General features: G+C 32.2%; 1 protein-coding gene across 1 annotated transcript; it reads right to left on the bottom strand.

Moving 5' to 3' along the window:
* Positions 1–12,185: 12,185 nt before the first annotated feature.
* On the bottom strand, positions 12,186–16,641 carry LOC126884497 (tRNA-dihydrouridine(20a/20b) synthase [NAD(P)+]-like). The gene has a single exon (XM_050650435.1). The coding sequence runs from the start codon at positions 16,429–16,431 to the stop codon at positions 15,205–15,207; it is 1,227 nt and encodes a 408-aa protein (XP_050506392.1). The 5' UTR covers positions 16,432–16,641; the 3' UTR covers positions 12,186–15,204.
* Between the last annotated feature and the right edge of the window lie 4,845 nt (positions 16,642–21,486).

The raw sequence follows: 21,486 nt of genomic DNA, 5'->3' as shown, positions 1-21,486 counted from the left end.
GAAGAATAATGTTAGCCTATAGATTATCAACTTCGCGTTAAGAATAATTAATAAAATTTAGGTATTTTGGTAGGTACTACTGAACTATCTAATTCATCATTTTTTTAAACCGTTTTAATTGTATGGTAAAAAAGTTTAAAACTTAATTCTATTGAAAAAAAATGAGAAATTCTGGTTTCGTTTTCAATTGAAATGAATACGCCATTTTGATTTGAGTTTATACCATAAAAATATTTTTACCTATAATTTTCGGGAATCCGGAAACGGCCAGTCATTGTCATTCTGACCCTTGCATTGCATATTTTATACCTGCACAAGGGAAGGGGGTAGGTAACAAAAAGGCAAAATATGAAAATAGTTTCCAGTTGTTTCCAGTACAGTTAAGGCATTTATGTCTACGCTGTGAGGACAAAGCGACTGTATTTCTAGCTACAAGGACTAAAACATTTTAAGAACATAATAAGCAGCTTGAAAATAATAAATTCATATTGGTACTTCAATATTTCCTAAATACCTAGTAAGTAAAAGTATGTATAATGTATATAGATACCTATAAATTTTAGTAATTTACATACATATTATATTATATATTTGGCTATTATATAATTATATAAGCAGCATTTTTATTTTGATGTGCACATAATAACTAAATATATTACTTATATTTTATATAGGCTACTTACCCATATAATATTTATTATACATAGGTACCTATATAACTAACTAAAGTTTATATATTTTATACTTACTTTTTACGTAATATTGTAGAATGTAATAATACATTCTCATATGCAATTAGAATATGTAAATATAATATATTAGTAGAACCTAGGATGAGATTGGATGATGTTGAAAACATACTTCTGAGAAATATAGCACATCCTTGGAATATTCTTCCCATATACTAAAAATATGTGCGATAGTACATTCTGAGTATATACATAGAAGGTATATAGCACTTCCTTGGAATATTCTTCCCATATACTAAAAATATGTGCCCTAGTACATTCTAAGTATGTAACTAGAAGGTATATAGCATTTCCTTGGAATATTCTTCCCATATACTAAAAATGTGTGCGATAGTACATTCTAAGTATATAAATAGAAGGTTTATAGCACCTCCTTAGAATCTTCTAAAAAGTATGTTCTTGGTATATACTGAAAAGAAGTGCGGTAGTACATTCTAAGTATATACATAGAACGTTTAAGTACTGTAATGTAGTATATACTCAGTATATGCTCTGTACATTCGCAATGGTAATTACGCATATTCTAAGTATATACTTTTTCTGAAAAGTATGTTCTATGAATCTACTAAGAACATGAAATTGTTATGTGGGTATAACCATCTAAAAATTGCTAAAGACATTTTTCAATTAAAACTTAAAGATGTTTTAGAGGTAAAAGAAAAAGGTAAAAACAAATTAGGAATAATATTTCAATCTGCATCAGCAGCAAATAACTTTGTTAAAAATAATAAACTATATGACAAATACAAAATATAGGTATACCTATACCAAGAAACTCAGTAACTTGTAAAGCAATAGCTAGGAATATAAACCCCATATTTACAGAAGAAAATATCAAAAATATGGGCGAAAGCCCTTTTAAGATATTAGATGTAAAAAGATTTACCACGAAAAAAGCCAATGAAGACGGAACATTCGAGTACTCTCCAACGGGGACCATCTTAATAACGTTTGAAGGGGTAATAATTCCTAGACATATAAAATTATGTTACTTATCAATTCCGCTAATTCCCTACATACCACGAGTCACCCAATGTTTCAATTGCCTGGCTTTTGGACACACAAAAATGCACTGTAAAAGCATCAAAAAATGTCACAACTGTGGCAACCCACATGAACCCGAAGAAAATGCACAACAGACATGTAGAATATCTTGTTACTTCTGCAAATCAACAGAACACCAGGCTACCAGCAAAAAGTGTCCCGAGTATGAAAGGCAATGCAACATTAAAAAGACCATGGTATACGAAAATATGTTGCAAAAGCATTGAAAGAGTGGAAACGAAAATGCAGAGGCATGGGCGTAGACCTTGGAGAGATTTGCTTATATACATTGCAGTTTGCTGATGACCAGGTTGTTATAGCAAACGATAAAGATGATTTAGAGTACATGGCAAGGAAATTACAAGAAGAATATAGAAAGTGGGGACTAGAAATTAATACAGAAAAAACAAAATACCTGCCAATAGGTACCGAACTATCGAACATCACATTAGAAAATAATGAAATCATCATGCCCTGCGACCATTACACATATCTAGGAATCGTTTTTGACACAACGGGGAAAGATGATGAAGAAATAAAGAGAAGAATAACACAATCCAGAAAAACAATAGGTTGTCTAAACAGCGTACTGTGGAATCATGAAATAGGAAAAAGAAGAAAACACAATATCTACGAATCTCTTATTAAAAGCAGTCTATTGTACGGAGCAGAAACTTGGCGGATAACCGAAAACAACAGAAGAAAACTGGAGGCAGTAGAAATGGACGCTTTTAGAAGATCAGTAGGAGTGTCACGCAGAGAGAGAATACGTAATGATGAGATAAGACAGCGAATGGGGGTTGACGGCTCTCTAACAACAGACATAGAAAGAAAACAGCTGATATGGTACGGACACGTCCAGAGGATGGATAACTCAAGACTCCCTAAAATAATTATGCAATGGGTACCACCAAACCGCAGAAAGAGAGGAAGACCCAAGAAATCTTGGAGAGAGGGAGTAACGAAGGCGATGAGCGCAAGAGATCTTAGAGAGGGCCAATGGGATGATAGAGTGTCATGGAAATTAGGCATCGGACAACGTCGCAAGACGTTTTAAAACCGATTTATATATATACGAAAATATAACACATTATGAGGCCAATTTTTTGCACCCTAAGTCATATGTACCTAATACATCCAATACAGCACAAACATATAGATTCTTGCAAACAGAATTCCCCAGTCTACAAAACAAGGGGCAACAATAGGACAATCATATACAGATAAATCAAAGAAGATCTTTTATCAATAGCAGTAACATTGTCAAATCAAAAAGAACATACTCAAATGTATCAACGACAAACGCCTCTCCTCCAACAAAGAGAGTCAGTTTTGACAAAACAGCACATAACAGAGTATTATCATACCCCAATGGAAGACAGGAAAGGGCAGAACACAGGCCACAATTTCAAAATTTCCAAGCTAGTCCATATAGAAACATAGATAGAGAAGAAGATCCTGCTGGGTCAGGTACACAATCAATAGAGTCAAATAATCTGAACAGAGTTAAAGAATATTATAAAAAATTTTTAATTACACCAATAGAACATAAATGTCAAATTAGGGATCTAATTAATACATACTTTGAGTTGTCCAAATCTTCGGAAGATTTGGATAAGCCAGAAATGTAATCAAAACAAATAGTCAACAAGTTATATAATCAGATCAACAAAAAATGCAGTTCTCATCTGCAAGTAACTAACATATTAGTATAAAAATGGATAACACAAACCTTAACATTATTCAATGGAACATATACGTAGTGTAAACTCTAATTTTAGTAATTTAATATCACTAATCAGAGATGAGGAACCAGATGTCATTTTACTCAATGAAACCTTTTTAAAACCGATACATAAATTTAACATTAAAACCTATAATATAGTCAGAAATGATATGAATGAAGGTACTAGTATAGCAACACTAATTAAAAAAAATCTAAAGTACGAAATTTTAAAATGTGGAAATAACCTAGAAACCAACAAATTTAGAATAATAATAATTAAAATTCAAAAATATAATATAGTAAATATATACTCTCATCCCACCAATAAAATAACAAAAAACAAACTATCTAACCTAATTAAGGTGCTACAAGGACCGATTATCATTTTGGGAGATTTCAATGCCCATGTTTCTTGGGGATGTGAAATATCTGATACAAGTGGTAACAATATACAAGAATTTGTTGATGAATACAATTTTTTATACATAACGATGGGACTCCAACAAGACTCACCAGACCAGGACAAAGGAGAAGTGCAGTAGACCTGACGATGACCTCCAGTAATCAAGCCCACAAATGTGATTGGTCAGTGATAAACGACCTGGGCTTCAGTGATCACTACCCCATAAAACTAGTTATACAAAATTCTATAAACATTAATCCGGAAAACATCAATCGGGGAAGGAAAAATTATAAAAGAGCCAACTGGGAAGAGTACCAGGATACAGTCGAACCCGCTTATTGGAATAGCCTTCGTGCCAAGCAAAAGTATTCCTATAACAGGGATATTTTAATAACCGATCATATGTGCATAGTAAAAACGTTTTGGGACCTCAAATTTTTATTCCTTTAGCCGGGATATTCCTTTAACCGGTATTCTAATAAGCGGGTTCGACTGTATAATAAACCGAACATCAAATATAGAACAACTGGAATATGGAGAGTTAATTCAAACAATGGAGAGGGCAGCCAATATTACTATTCCAATGAAAAATCGAACAAAGAGAAAAAAACGCTGGACGGAAGGGCCGCCCGAGAACTTTATCGTACCGATCTATTATCGTTTATGGTACTAGATACTGGCATTCTATAAAAATAACAAAGTTACTCGTTATTTTGATATTTTAGAAACACTTTCTGTACTTGAAAGTATTTTATGGTTCTACGCATCATTAATTCCTGCATTTGAGAAAATGTTCGATGCCATATTTCGGGGATACACTATAGATGTATAGATTATTGCATAAATCAATAGAATATTATAGTCATACTTTCATTTCAAATTAGTTCATTTTTCTGAGAAATTAATAGTTTACAATATTTGCATTTCATTCTATTTCGATTACGCCAGTCAATGCGCGATATTAAGAACAAGATATTATCTCCAAATTCTATCCTACTTCATGGATTTTAATGAAATTTTGGGAGTAGCCCAATCTCCTAATTCAAAGTCTATCCTATATACTATGGCGCTTTTATCATGGGGGCGGTTCCCACCACTTCTCAGGGGTGAAATATTTTTATTTTCGAATTACATGGAGAAAAAGGAAGATTTTTAAGAAAATTTAAAAATTCATTTTATAATTTGATCACATTTTTTACAAAAACCATTCATTTTAAATCCGTTCAACTTTTTGAAAGTAGAAATAACACTATATTAAAAGGTATTGCAAAAGAAAAACAATGCATTTAAATTATGGTGGATGGGGAGTTAAATGTATATACTTTTCATTTTTCCCTAAAGTACATTAGTCATATATTTTTTTTGCACCATATCTCGCTTAATTTGTATGTAACCGGCATTTAACGGTGCTCGTTTTAAAGGCCTTTTCAAACACTACAAAAGGTGTTGGTAGCATCATACACCTAAAACCTACCGTTCCTCTGTTATTTCAAGTTGAATACACCAATTTGAGCATGCACCAAAAAACAAACTATTTTCACCTACCATATCTCTTTTTGTATTATAAATAGAACATTTACGAAGGAACGAATCTCTTTATTATTTATAATCTAAAAAATGTTTTATATAGTGTTTTTAGTTCGATGCATAGTTTTTAAGGTATTCACAAAAAATCCGTCCGAAAAGGTGTCATTTTCAATGAAAATGGCCAATTTTCAACTACGCATAACTCAAAAAGTATTGAGTTCTCAAAAAAAATATAGACCAGTTTTTGCTTAGAAATAGGTTCTTTAGCCACTTCCGTGCTTATTTTGACCAACAAATTTTCCACCCCCTTGAAGAAGTGGGAACCGCCCCAAGATAAAAGCGCCATAGTATATAGGGTAGATTTTGTTTCTTGAGCTATTCCCTACTTACTGTGAAAATATCAAGTACATCAATGTAGTAGGATGGAATTCGGAGCCAAATACCCTCATTGACTGCCCTACAATAATGCTCTCCTATGATCGCGTGAGAGAGGACACACATAAGATTATAGCAAAATTTCTATTTAGCGTAACTTTTTGAGTTTTTGAGCTACAGCAATGAATTTTATGCCATTGGAAAGGTAATTTTGGATTCTTTCAAAATATTTAAAAATATACAGGGCGTATCTAAAAAATTAAGATTTTTTATTCATTTTCGGTTCAACCGGAAGCCATATTTTTGGTAAAATTTATTGTGATAATAGATAATAAAGTACCATATATGTCTGCAAAATTTCAAATTTTAGTTTCTATTAAGAAGGAAGTTACGGGCACTCGAATATTTTTTTATAAAAAATTCATAACTCCCCTCCTATGGGGAGTAAGAAATCTGACTAATGTCATTCAATTTACCGATAGGATATCAAAAATATGTCAAAAAATAAAAAAATTCCTTGGAGCCATTTTTGAGAAAATCTAGTTCAAATTTATGTCAAATTTTGACCCCTTAAATATAGGCAACCCGTAACTTTTTCTGAAAAACGATAACATCCTTCTTATAGCCCCATCTTTAGGCTATATAACGACTTTTTCAAATTAAACTTATCTTAAACAAGTTTTTAGATAGGTAGGGAAATGTGTCGGGTGGGCGGTCGGCCATGTTGGCCGCCATTTTGAATTTGGAAATGTCAAATTCCGTATTTTTATTTACCTATCGATGATCTTACTTTGAGTTGAATTTCATTCATTTCGGTCAAAATTTGCAAAAATGGGCCCTAAATAACCCCCCTCTTTCGGCCCCCCTTTGAGAGGTTTTTTTTAAAAGCTTAGTTTCTCGACAAAATTCTCTTAAACTTACTCAAACCGAATTTCATCAAAATCGGTTCGGTAGTTTTTGCTGGACGGTGGCGACATACGTACGTACGTACATACTTCCGACATTTTTTTTTATTTGCTTTTTAGTCTCAGGGGGACTCAAAACGTCTAAAAAAAGTGAAATCTGAAAAAAAATTTTTTGCACGATCCTATAACTTTATCTATTATACTATACTACGTATATAGTACGATAAAGTAATAGGATGCATCTGGTGGGATCAGGAATGCTCACAAAAAATAAGAGACAGAAAAGAAGCAATATTAAGGCTCAAGACACAATTCACAGTTGAAAACTATGTCCATGCCAAAAAAACGATTGCAGCAACAAAAAAGTTTCTAAGGGAGAAAAAAAGAGACAGTTTTAGAAAGTTCTGTGCAACGCTGAACAGAAACTCCGATATGAGCTACGTATGGAGTACAGTTAAAAAATTCTATAATTCACAACAGGGGTATCAAAAAAAACTACCCAACACACAAATCAGTGAAAGTATCTTAACAAATCTATCAGTATGCAACATAGATCCAGAATTTACGATAGTGGCAAACAACAGCATTCAGAATCCTTTCTCCATGAGTGAACTGAAACAAGGTATAAACAATAAAAAGGACACAGCAACGGACATTGATGCAATCACTTATTCAATGATTAAATATTTACCAGAGACAGCCTTAAAAAGCTTACTTCATATGTACAATAAGGCACTGGAGGGAAAAGAGATTCCTGAGAGCTGGAGAACACAAATAATACTCCCGTTTCTCAAACCTATCAGAAATCCGCAACTCGTAGATAGTTATAGAGCCATAGCCCTCTCATCATGTGTAGGCAAAATAATGGAACACTTTATTAAAAACAGACTGGAATGGATATTGGAAAATAACCATACATTCAACAGCTTCCAATCAGGGTTTAAAAAAGGTATGGGAATCCAGACTAATATTGCTTTTCTTACATCTTATATTCAGGCAGCTATCTCAGACAATAAAAGTGTGTTGGGAATTTTCCTAGATATAAAAGCCGCCTATGACCATGTAAACATTTATGTACTTTATAAAAAAATGTTAGATTTAAATCTCCCAATAGAACTAACTAACATTACATTCAAGCTTCTTCATAACAGGAAAATATATGTCAAAGATGAGGAAGAAAATCTCATAGGTCCGGCCTTTACAACACAAGGTTTAGCACAAGGATCACCACTCAGTCCGTTACTATTTAACATCTATATACATTCGATTTATGAAATAATACCAGAGGAATGCATTTTATTGTCATATGCAGATGATCTAGTTCTGCTAAACAAACACCACAACCCAATCCAAGTAGCAACAGGATCAAATTTAATTCTTGCAGACATAAATGAATGGCTAGCGAAACACAACTTCTCTATTTCAGTAAACAAGAGTGAAGTAGTATGGTTTGCAAACTAGTAATAGATACATATATCCAGAAATCGTTATGGATCAGCAGATCATCCCTCGTAAAAAAGAAATTAAATATTTAGGAGTCACCCTCACAGAAAACCTTAACTGGAACCCCCACATTGAAAACATAAGAAGTAAGGCTATTAAAGGTATTAACGTAATGAGGGCAATAGGGAAAGTCTGGTGGGGTGGGGACCCTGCCACTTTACTACTGGTATATTATGGTCTGGTGAGATCCCATTTGGACTTCGGCAGCATATTCATAAAACCATCAAACAAAAACACCTTGCGTAAGCTAGATACAGTACAATTTCAAGCTCTAAGGGTTATCCTCGGATGCATGAAGTCAACTCCTACAACAGCATTTTTAAATTTTACTCATTAAATCAATATTGTCCGGTTATCGTCTTAATTATTTTAACTGTACTAATATCCGTTGAGTATTTATGAATGATTAATAGGTCGTTAAAACATTTTATCTGTAGCGGCTTCTGGAATATCTTAAAAATATCGAATTTCATTGATAAAATGCGCATATTCCACCGATCTTCGCTTCGACAATACATTTTAACTCATTTAATACTTCCTGTATGAGTGTATCGTTTTGAAAACGTAGCGAAATTCTTGGAGATTCGTATTCGTAATCAGTAATTCGATATTCATAGTCAGAGCATTATTTTTGGTAATCAGAAAAAGTCATTCACACACTTTCAATGTCAAGAGTTAAGTGTGAAAAATAGATGATGTTTGCGTCTAATTCAACCAGATCACTTCTTATGTAAATATGATTATAAATACCTTTTCAAGGAAATATTATAATAAAACTTAATAATTGTTTCTGGCTGATGTGAGATTGCACTTTCAGTTTGCTTCTGTATTTTATAAAATAAAATAAAATTTTAATTATGGTTTTGTTTGGAATAATTACATACTTGAGAATAAGCATTATGATTGGGATAAAAAATAATACCTAACCTAATCCTAATCACCGTAAAAACCTAATAACCGGTTTTTACTTTAAAAGAGAAAACCGGTTATAACCGGGACAAAAAACAACCGGTAAAACCGGTTATTGCGAAGTAAAAAAACCGGTTTTAGGTTTAAACCGGTAGGTTTTTCCCATCCCTAGTCCAGAATTCAAAACCACTCTAAAAACGGTAAGAAAGAGCGAACAACAAGGGCATAGTTCCCTAATCCGCTTTGCTTCTCCTTTAGTTATTGTAGACCTATAGGAAGAAAACCTATTTTTTTAAGTTTTTTTTTTAATTATTAACAATTTAATTTGTATGTAATTTCTACATACATTACATGCAATTTTATCGATTATTATTCGATTTTAATTTTTAAATACAAATATTTTTTGTACAGTATTTTTGCCGCCCCAGGGGCGTCATTTGATAGGGTTAGGGGAGGCAGTTGCCCCCCCCCCTGAAAATGACTGAAATTTACAAAAAATGCTTTCAGTTTTCATCATTATATCATATATAATGTATTGTATATTATGCTTGCCCCCCCCCCCAATCAAAATTTCAAATGACGCCCCTGTGCCGCCCTCTCAAAATTTGCCGCCCTAGGCAGCTGCCTATATTGCCTAATGGATAAAGCAGCCCTGAAAGAGGGGTATGTCACAGGGTTGTTTCGTTTTAAACATTTTGTTTTAAACAACTGTCATAAACATGTGTATATTAGTCCATTCTTTCACGGTTTTTGCTCTAAATTTTAAAGAACCGCTTGGATTGACATGAAATTTGGCGTACGCATAGCTTACATGTCAAAGAAAAAAAGTGATATTGTGCCGACGTGTGCTTTTGCCCTGGGGGTGACTTTCACCCCTTCTTGGGGGTGAAAAAATATATGTCCAAAACAACTCCGGAAATGGGTAAACTGACTAATTTTAAGTAACTTTTGTTCTATAGAGCTTTTTCGCCAAGTCAACACTTTTCGAGTTATTTGCGAGTGAATATGTTCATTTTTCAACAAAATAACCACATTTTTAGACGGTTTTTCGCAAATAACTCAAAAAGTAAGTACCTATTTTGTCGAAAAAACCGTTCTTAGTAAAAATATAGCCTATAAAAAAGTAAAAAAAATGGTGTACGCGTTAGGTCTCTGGATCTCGTAGAACCAGAGTTATAGCCAATGAAATATAGATTCATATTCACCAAATTTCAAATAGAATATTTCGACGTGAAATATCCAAAAAATTAAGTACTTTTTGGGGAAAACCCATTTTAACTTTTTTAAAGTGTTTAAAAAAAGCTTTATTTCTGTTTTTACGAAAAGTTTCTAGCATTAAATTTAAGCAAGTTACGCTCAAAATAAAGTTAATCCCTTTTGTTTTTGCAAAAAAATCGGGAAGACCACCCCCTAATTAGCAACTTAAATGACATTAATCGTTGCCGCTCCATAAATTATTTTACTTATATTGTGTTTATATGATCTGTAAGTGTCATCGATTCAAAGTGTTTATTTTTGAAAAAATTTGGTTTCAAAGTAAAATTTTTAAAAATTTAAATTTTGAAAAATATGCTTTTTTTCAAAATAACTTAAAAATTGTTAGAGATACCAAAAGTCTCGAAATGCAAAAAAAGTCAGATTTGCTTTTCTGAATATCATGTATTTTTTTGTTTTTCTGTTAGACAAAAATTGATCAAGATTTGGTGTTTCTAAATTTGCATACATTCGTGATCAGTGACTCGTTCAACCCCTTTTAACTACAGCGTTTCAATAATAAGGACTTTGAACCGATGAAACTTACAGATCATATAAACAATATAGGTATACACGAGTCAAGAAACTTGTGAAGTCGTTACGATTAAGTTCATTTAAGATACTAATTAGGGGGTGATTTTCTCGATTTTTTTACCAAAACCAAAAGGGACTAACTTTATTTTGAGCGTAACTTGTTTAATTTTGATGCTAGAAATTTTTTTTATAAAACAAAAATGAAGCTTTTTTTAAACACTTTAAATAAGTTTAAATGAGTTTTCCCCGAAATGTGCTTCATTTTTGGTTATTTCACGTTAAAGTATTCCACTTGGAATTTGACGAATATGAACCCATATTTCATTAGCTATAACTCTGCTTCTACTAAATAAAAAAACGTGATATATTCACTATTTTTTAAAAAATTTTATAGGCTATATTTTTGCTAAGAATGCTTTATCGACAAAATACTTACAATTTGAGTTATTTGCGAAAAACCGTCTAAAAGCGTGGTTATTTTGTTGAAAAAATGAACATATTCACTGCCAAATAACTCGAAAAGTATTGACTTAGTGAAAAAACTCTATAGAACAAAAGTTACTTTAAATTAGCCAGTTTACCCATTTCCTGACTTTGTTTGGACGAATATTTTTTAACCCCCAAGAGGGGGTGAAAACCACCCCCAGGGCAAAAGCACATATCGGCACAATATCACTTTTTTTCTTTGACTTGTTAGCTGTGTGTATGCCAAATTTCATGTCAATCCAAGCGGTTCTTTAAAATTTAAAGGTTTTGCAATATTTTACCGTTAATGAATGGGACTATATGTTTAAAACAGTTTAAACACGTTTAAATTAAACAAGCGTTTTATTTTCATTTTCTTTATTAACCCGGGAGCAGTCGCACTCACTTCTGTTACGTAAGTATTCGCACGTAGAGAAAAAATCTCACAATACGAATTTAAATACGAATTTAAAACAAATTTCTATTTTATACTATTTTTATTTACTTATGTTAAAAATGTCTACTGCTATCAATTTTAAAGCTAATTGGTTCTCACCAAAACCATAAATTCCACAAAAAAAATTCCCACGCATTACTACAATCTTTCTCGAGACCCGTACGAGTGGAAAATTATGTTGCAAAATTTTTCATCAAGTTATCACGGAAAAGAATAAAATGTGAGATTTTTTCTAACGGCGCGACTGCTCCCGGGTTAAAATAATAAATAACTATGAAAAAAATTCTCAAATACATTATACAATATAAATAAATAAAAAAATAAATAAACAAACTTTTTAACATACATATTTATTTATTAATAACCGAAACTTATCAAAGATTGAAAAACTTATAAACATTTTACATACAAGAGTTAATAAATTTCTCAAAACTCCAGTCTCAGATGCGGTCTTGAAGACCGCGTCCCACCATCAAATAATTTGATCAAACTGGTTTGAGCAAACTGAAAGTGACAGTTAGTGACGTCACATCCTGAGTGTTCATTGTGGATAATAATGAAAAATTTTAATTTTAAATAAAGTACAAACAAGTTAGACAACTCAATACAAAAAATTTGATCAAACTAGACTGATAGTGAGAGCACAGATTTTTAGAATTTCAAAAAAAACTGCAATTGTGACGTCACTTTGACGTACTTCCTTAAGTACGTCAAGTTTGCTCAAACTGTTTGATCAAATTATTTGATGGTGAGACGCGGCCTTAGTAATCTTGTAATCTAAAATTATTATCAATCTGATATCACGTCATCACTGATGCAATTAAGTTCTTTAAAAATTAAAACCAAAACCAACTTAGTAGCTTTGACATTGCCTAGCCGATTACGTAGTTTGGAATGGTAAACCGTATGTTGAGGAGAAGAGTCTTTCCATGTTGGCTGACGATGAATTATAAGCTGTGTGGAGCTGTTGAGCAAGTTCCAATGCTGTAGTATTTATATTTTTCATAGAACGCCACCATGTCTGTGGTATTACATTCTAAATTAAATGTTTAGAAAACGTTTATGGTTTAAACGGTACACACTTTGCCTGGTAATTAATAATTGGCAATGCTCCTGGATGATAATTTATAATAGATGGATTTTAGGTTTATTTCCACTAAAGCACTTATCAAGCAAATTTGCCAAAAATGAACCGGGGTCAAAGCCATTTCCATACACTCCTCGAAGCTCCTTCGTATCATGTACAAAAATTTGCCATTTGCATATCTATTTAAAAAAAATACTCAACACCACAAAATAACTTACAATAGGCGTTATTACAATAGCCAACTTGCAATGATAATTTATAAATACATAGTAAATAGTCTGGAGTATCCCAGGCAATAACTCCTAATTGCAATTGGTTTTATTATCTATTAGGTTAAAGAAAAGTTAAAATCAAAGTTATTAATATTATGTTTTAAATATATAAATAATATAAGAAAATATGATTTAAACAGTGTTTTTTCTACATTTTATTTGTTTAAAACATAAATTTTATAATAAAAAAACACGTGTTTTAAACATGTTTTATTTGTTTAAAACATAAAATTTAAAAACAAAATAAAACATGTTTAAAACAAGAAAAAAACGTTTAAGACAAAAAAAAACATGTGTTTTGTATAAAATTAAAAAAACATGTTTTTTTGCAACCCTGGTATGTAACAATAAAAATCGACAAAATAACCACAATAGCACCTAATAGCGTGCTATATTTCCCTGAATATTACTAGAGAGCGTTACAAACAGCACGCGGAGAATATAATAGACACGACACAGAGGGAGAAACATTTCTTAGTAGCCAGCCGGAGACATAATTGCAGTCCAATATATGGGGATCCCCCCGAAATGACGAGAGGGGTGAACTTTGGAATGAGTGGATCTCCGCGACGGACCGCATAGTGCTATATACAATGGAAAACCAACCTTTGTGAGGGGTACATCGAAAAGCCACATAGATGTCACCATAGCTAGCGGTGGTGTTGCCAAGAAGATCAGGGATTGGGATGTACTGGACGAGAACCTCTTCACCTTTCACCGGTACATCACCTACGAAATTGGCACTAGATGGAAAAGTAGATCAGTTGGCAAAAGACAGCATTTTCAGTGGCGAGGAAACATTGAATGATATTGGACTTCAAGAATGTATAACCATAAGTAAAACCAGACTACATGATAACTGGAAACTTCAATGGAATTAGTACTGTATAAATTGTCCGTCAAGGTATACTCTTTTACATCCGAAAATCCTGTCAGTTTATTGGCATAAAAATTTAGATTTTTCAAGACACGATATTGTTACTATCTCTCGACTAAAGTTTGGCCATGCCTGTTATCCCGCACATCTATATTAAATCAATGTTATACAGTCGGATTTGTGCAAAAATTGCAATACAATAAGTGACTGATCATATATTTTTTGCAGGTAACACAAAGAAATCTATTGAATATGCAGCTATTGCAAGAAAACGTTTATCCCCCATATAATCTGATGAACTTACTAGCTTTGAACAAACCGTCAATCTTTAGGATTTTTCTAGATTACTTATGTTAAGTCGTGTAAATTGAAACTTTAGATCATAAAATTAGTCATGTAAATTAATAATACCCTGTATCCCTACTACTTAGTCTGTGGTTAGTCACCCTGAACGACATGGTGCGAAGTTTTTTTTCCCTTTCCTACCCTTGATTGTTCGATTGGATTTGATTTTAAGAAGTGTTGCAGGCTAAACGGGCCCAGTTCCCAAAGGCAAAAAAAGAAGAAAAAACACCTCCTGTCTTTGATACATTGTTTACTATGAATTTTGATCTACATTATTTTCAGTGACAGTGACATTAGTGCATTTATTGTTTTTATTGGAATTTATAACTTTATTGTGTTTCTTTTATAAAGTTATATTGTGTTAAATATATTATAACATAGTTAAATATAAATGTACAATATAACTTCATAAAATACATCCACTGATAATAGCCATTTCCTAATTATTACATTGACAGTACATATCAAACTACATATCAACATACATTTCACTTAATGTTTTGATTTAACTTGTTCAAAAATGAATCGTGATATTTGTGCAAAGATATAATGGAACAACTATACCTACCAACACTAAAAAGTAATGCATAATGCTAAGTCATATGTTAAAATTTTACTTTTGTCAGTAGAGAAATTGTAATAGAATAGTAGCCCCTTGATCAGATACAAGAAACCTTAAATATCACCAGACAGGATATACTTCTTCCTTTATATAACCATTGATTGTTATACAATTGTTTTATTGTATTCCAAACTAAAACTACATTATACATTAACCATTTTCAAGAAATATGTCTGACCAATCACAAGTATCATTGTTAGTTTTTGATGTAAAATACTGCCCGTCTGTGTTTTCTGAGTTATATAGGTTAAAATCTTCATTTGTAGTCAAGTTATCTGGTTTTAAATTTTGATATAACAATTCCCTACCTGAATAATCTATATTAAAATTTGTATATTGTAAATATTTCTCAAGTTCAAATAATCTAGGTTTTAAATGAAAATAATCATCTAAAAATTCTAAAGCACTTTTAAAAGTTTTTAAATTATTAAAGTATCTCTTTTGCTTCCTTGGCAATATCCTTTCTAACATAAACACTAAATGGTGATGAAAGCACTGATATATTAAATTATATGGTTTTTCTTGAATCATTTGACTAGGCTTGTTGCTTTCCTTAAGATATTGATCCATCGTCAAAGTACTATTATAACAAATATCTAACCAGTTTTGTATACAATCCAGAGTTGTTTCTAAGTTTCCAGTAAATATTGTAGGATTGGTCAGGATACCATTCGCAACCATTACACCCTTACATCCTGTATACTCTTGTAATTTGTAACAATCATCTAATGTTGTCACACCTCCATTAGCTATCACTGGTAAAGAACAAGTATCGTTTATTAACTTTAAAGTGTCCTTATTAATATCGCCCACATTTTGGTAAGGAGTACGGGCATGAATAGTTAAAAAACTAACACCACACATTTCTAATTGTTTACAAATATTAACGGTCTGTTTTTCATCATACAGCAGTCGCATTTTTACACTTACAGTGAAAGGTTTCAAAACGTGATTTCTGCATTGGCGAACCATATCATAAATTAATTCTGGCTTCTTTAACATTTCACAACCCAATTCCTGCTCTCTTGCCCATCTCTGGGGACAACCACAATTCAAATCTACTCCATTACAATGTGGAGATGCTAAATATGCTGCACCTACGAAATCATGCACAGTATTTGATGCAAATTGTACAACAACAGGAGTATCTAAAGAATTTGTGGTAAATTCATTACTCCTGGCTTTTGCACTTTGACAAAAAGAATCTGCCAAAATCATAGGAGTAAATGTTAAATCACAGTTATACAGTTTAACTAGGTTTCTAAATTGTAATTTGCTGTAGCGTACCATGGGGGCACATATTTTCACTAACTTTTTATCTCGAAATAAATCGAGAATATCTATAGGTATGTCATTTTTGCTGACCATTGCACACATCGGGAAATTAGGAATCCTGTTAAATCCTAATTTAGGATTTCATATTTTTGTAAACTGTAACTGTAAAACAAAAAAACAAATATAACCTTCTTAACCTTAAATATCTACTTTTCTTCTTATTTATATTCAGCAAGCTGCCATTGACATTTCATACACCCCCAAAGCACGTGGGTAAATGGGCAAGAACATAGCCACCTTTACTTAACAATCCATGAAGTTGAAACTTGGCAACATGTAGTAGTAGACCGGTTAATCTGTCAGTTCTCATTTGTTTGTATTGTTATTACAGTTCCGTAGATTGATCCTACATTGAAAAAGTCCCTTGACGTAAAAGAAGAAGTAGTCACGTACGAGAATGTTCTGGATGTCATGGAATAACCCAGAAATGTCTGGTGACGTCCAGAACGTCAGAAATCTATATAAACATACGTGTTTGACATTTTACAGTTCAGTTGTAATTGAGTATTTAAAGTTGATAGTTGTCATTGAGTTTGTATTGTAATTGAAGTTAAATAAAGTATTTTAAAGAAGTTGTAACATTGGTGACAGCGGTGGGATTGAAGACATAACTACATTTTGAATGGTTAATACGAGATCAACAGAATTTAAGAAAGAAATGGATAAGTCCACAAGAATCTACAGGTCGAGCAAGTCTTGTAAATTTCACGATTGCGAGCCACGTTTCACGCAACCGTGTTTGCATACTTGTGTTTCGAGTTGCGTGGTCGTGCGGAGTTATATTTACCAATTCGCGCAATCGTACTTGAGACGCTGTGTCGGGTGAGGTGTTTGAAAATTTGTGTAACTTGATTGCTTGATTCTGTGGTGAGAAGGTGGTTAAACTTTTGTTTTATTTTTTTTTGTTTTGTTTGTTTTTGTTGTTGCGAATATATCGCAGAAAGTTTTTAGATGAAGTAATTGTATGATGAAGATAACACAGAAAATACAAGAAGGCAGCATACTTTGCAAAACAATTGTTATTACAATTTGAAATCAACAATTTGTTAAGTTGTTGTCTTGCAGGTAAAAAAAGTGACTTTTTAAAAAAATTATATCTTGGAAACTACAAATTATTTTTATTTATAATTGAAACATGTAAAAGTATAGTACTCTCAAAAAAATTTCAGCCAAAAATATTCATTTTTGTAGAGTTGACTGCAATTTTTCCACAACAGCCCTTTTTTGCAGTGAGCAGCATAACAAGTCCAGTCTCATCTGAAATCAAAGTTTCTTGTAGTTTATACCTCTGGCTAGTGAATGAACAAAGGATTTTTTATTAGATGAGGTCATTTTTGTTTTATAAAAAAAAACTACTTTAAAAATGAGAAAAATTGGGGTCAAAAATGTGTTTAAACTTATGTAAAATCTTCAAATTTAATTTTTTTTAATTCCTTTGTTCATATTCTAGCCAGAGGTATAAACTACAAGAAACTTTTTGATTTCAGATGAGACTAGTTATGCTGCCAACGCAAAAAAACTTAAACTCTACAAAAATGAATATTTTTGGCTGAAACTTTTTTTGAGACTACCTTAAGTACTATACTTTTACATGTTCCAATTATAAATAAAAATAAATTTTAGTTTTCGAGATATAATTTTTTTAAAGTCACTTTTTTACCCACAAGACCTATGTAACCCCTTAAAAAAATGTTTGGAAGAATATGTTTGATGGCCAAGATGCATACATATATTTAGAAGGAAAGTTCCTGATTTCTGTAGTATAATACATAATACCGAAGAGGAAGTAGCCCTAAGCGCCGGACTCCACTTGCGATTTGTAGTTGTGAAGATTGAACACATTCTTTCAAATAGAAGTCAATCCATGATTATTTAGTCACAAATGGATTGACTTGTATTTGAAACAATGTGTTCAATCTTCCTGATTACAAATCGCAAGTGGAGTGCGGCGGTAAAATAACACCAAAATATTCCATATAGGTCCATAGAAGGTACACAGACATTGAAAAATTCCTGGAATATCCCCGAAAACATGTTCCCTGAACATCCCAGGAAAATCCTGTGTCAGCATTTTAAACATTACCTGAATGTCTTATTGGAACATTCCATGAATGTCCACGAATGTTCTCTGGACATTCAAAATATATTTTGTAGACATTCCCTGGATATACCAGAAATACAGTGATGAGCGCTCTAATAACCGGCAAAATAGCACAAAAGATGTATTAAGTAGTGAGATAAAAAGACATGAAACTAGTTGAGCTGGGAAATTTAGCGATATTAACTTATACATTTAGATTGTATTGATTGTGTACCACCTTCAGACGTATCAGACGAGTTTGGAAACTACCACTGTCACAGTGACAGTTTTAGTTGACATACTCCTCCGATATGTGTAAAGGTGGGATCAATATAACGTAAATTTAAAGGTTAATTTCGCTAAATTTCCCAGCTCGACTAGTTTCATTTCTTTTTATCTCACAACTAAATATGTTGCCCATATTTTGCCGGTTATTAGGGCACTTATCACTGTACATCCTTGCTGATGTGACAATACCTCCTATCTGTTTTTTCATGAGTTTTGTATGAGAGATGGAAAAACATGTTTTAAGGTCACCTCCTGTGTTCATATGTAAGTTTTGACTTGTTTTGTAGTTCATAGATAGTTTAATTTACTACAAAACAAGTCAAAAAATATCATATGAAAACAGGAGGTGACCCTAAGACAAGTTTTTAGTCTCTCTTACAAAACTCATGAAAAAACAAATAGGATGTATTATTACATCACTGACGATATGTGGCCATACCAAATAATACATCCTTGATAAATATAAACATTTTTATTGAACAAAATCTTTTCATACATTTTTTTAATGCAATTTACTGATATTCCTAAATATTTCAAAAAAATGTGTCACATTTGCTTTGTAAACCTTTCTTTTGCCTTTCGTAGCCACATATTCCGTTTCCTTCCTGGTTTTTTGTAGACCACTTCTCTCAGCTGATTCTAAAAAAAAATGAAATAAATGGTAATTTTTCTATCCTTTACAATTAACAATCAGAAGAAATATTATTTACAGATAATGATATGCATAATAATAATAGGTTTGTTCTAGCATCAGTTTGAAACCATCAGCGAATAGTGGACCAGCGCGAGTAGAGGGGATCGCACTGGTGACTGTATTATGTTCTTTTACTGACCAACTGTTTGCTGATGGTTTTTGACTAGTTTGACTGTTTGCTAGAACAAACCTAATAATAATAAATATTTTGTATTTTGACAATGACATCTGATGTGGAAGTCAAAACATTAATAAAATTATTTTTTCAAGTTAACTTTCACATGCGCGTCTTAAAATTGTACTTTTAATACTTATATCATAAATAACTATTAAAACTATCTTAAGAGGAAACAGTATCCCAACAGAAGGATCCCAGTAACCCAAGAAGGAATACAATAATCTTATTGCTGAAAAGAAAAGGGAATTCAATTATCTTCAAATTGTAAGTAGTAATAATAAACAAAAAACTATGTGGAGTATAGTAAATAAAACTATAGGGAGAAAGCAAAGTACTAATAAAATTAAACTCAAAATTGAAGACAAACTAATATCTGATGATAAAAATTTAGCTCAATATTTTGCATGCCATTTCAATGACAGAAATAATGCACTAAAAAATAGGCTTGACAATAACCCTCAAAACTGTACTTTATCACATAGGTGGACTATAGACAGTTTTGTTTATTTTCCAGTAACATCTGATGAGGTTCTTGATATTATTTGTGGTCTTAAAAATAAACATTCTTTTGGAAATGATGAATTAAACACAAGAATGATCAAACACATCAAGGATGTTATATCAGAACCGCTGGCATATTTAATTAACCTAGTATACAACACAGGTGAATTTCCTGAAAACCTAAAATTAAGTAAAATTGTTCCAGTATATAAAAAATCCGATCACACTTGTATTGATAATTATAGACCTATTTCTTTGTTAAATGTAATTTCAAAAATTTTTGAACGAGCTTACTACACTAGGATCATACAGTTTTTGGACAAAAATAATGCACTGTGTTCAGAACAGCATGGCTTTCGATCCGGAAGATCAACAGAGGGGGCTACTGAAGTATTTATGGAATCTGTCTATAGGCACCTTGATGATGGTCTTCTTGTAGTGGGTATCTTCTTTGATCTTTCCAGAGCATTCGACAGTCTTAAATTTGAATTTGTCCTTAACAAATTGTATGTCCACGGAATAAGAGGTAACATGTTAAATTTATTGAACTCATATCTTCTGGAGAGGAAATTCTATGTTGAATTAAACAAGGAAAGGTCAGACATCTTCAGTGTAGATGTAGGAGTGCCGCAGGGATCTGTGTTGGGACCACTGCTATTTCTTATTTTTGTCAATGACCTACCCGATCATATTACTCATGACCACATTGTAATGTACGCAGATGACTCATCTGTGATTGTATCAGCACATACATACGTAGAGCTTCAAAATAGAGTGTCAAGGGTTATCAGATTATTCCAAACATGGTGTACACAAAACTTGCTACAACTGAATATTGATAAAACATCGTATATACATTTTAGATGCAAACGAAATATGCCAGTTGTGTCTATTCCTGAAATTGTAAATATTCCAAACATAAAATTTTTAGGTGTATTCTTGGACCAGTTTATGAGTTGGGATGTTCACGTTGAATATGTTAATAAGAAACTAAATTGTTCATTCTATGCTTTAGTACAGTTGAAGAGAACACTCAGTATTAAAACTCTCATTAATGTATATTATTCTTTGGTTTATTGTCACCTTACTTATAATGTTACGTTATGGGGTAATTCCACAAAATCAGACACAGTGTTTATTAAACAGAAGAGAATTATTAGACTTATCTTCAATATTCCTTTTGGGCATACTTGTAAGCAAGTTTTCATTAATAACAATATCTTACCGTTGCCTTCCATATATATCTTGAAATCCATATTGTATATTAAGCATAATTTACATTCATTCAAGAGAAATTCTGATTTGCATGCATACTCAACTAGGAATGCCAATCAGTTTGTTACTGTTGGTCACAAA

Source organism: Diabrotica virgifera, chromosome 5 (genome assembly GCF_917563875.1).
Source record: "Diabrotica virgifera virgifera chromosome 5, PGI_DIABVI_V3a".
Classification (NCBI taxonomy): Eukaryota; Metazoa; Arthropoda; class Insecta; order Coleoptera; family Chrysomelidae; genus Diabrotica; species Diabrotica virgifera.
Note: the sequence above shows the minus strand (reverse complement) of the source record. Positions and strands in the feature narration are given on the sequence as shown.

Coding starts and splice junctions, on each gene's coding strand:
- LOC126884497 (XM_050650435.1), bottom strand. CDS start 16,431: ATGTGTGCAATGGTCAGCAAAAATGACATACCTATAGATATTCTCGAT.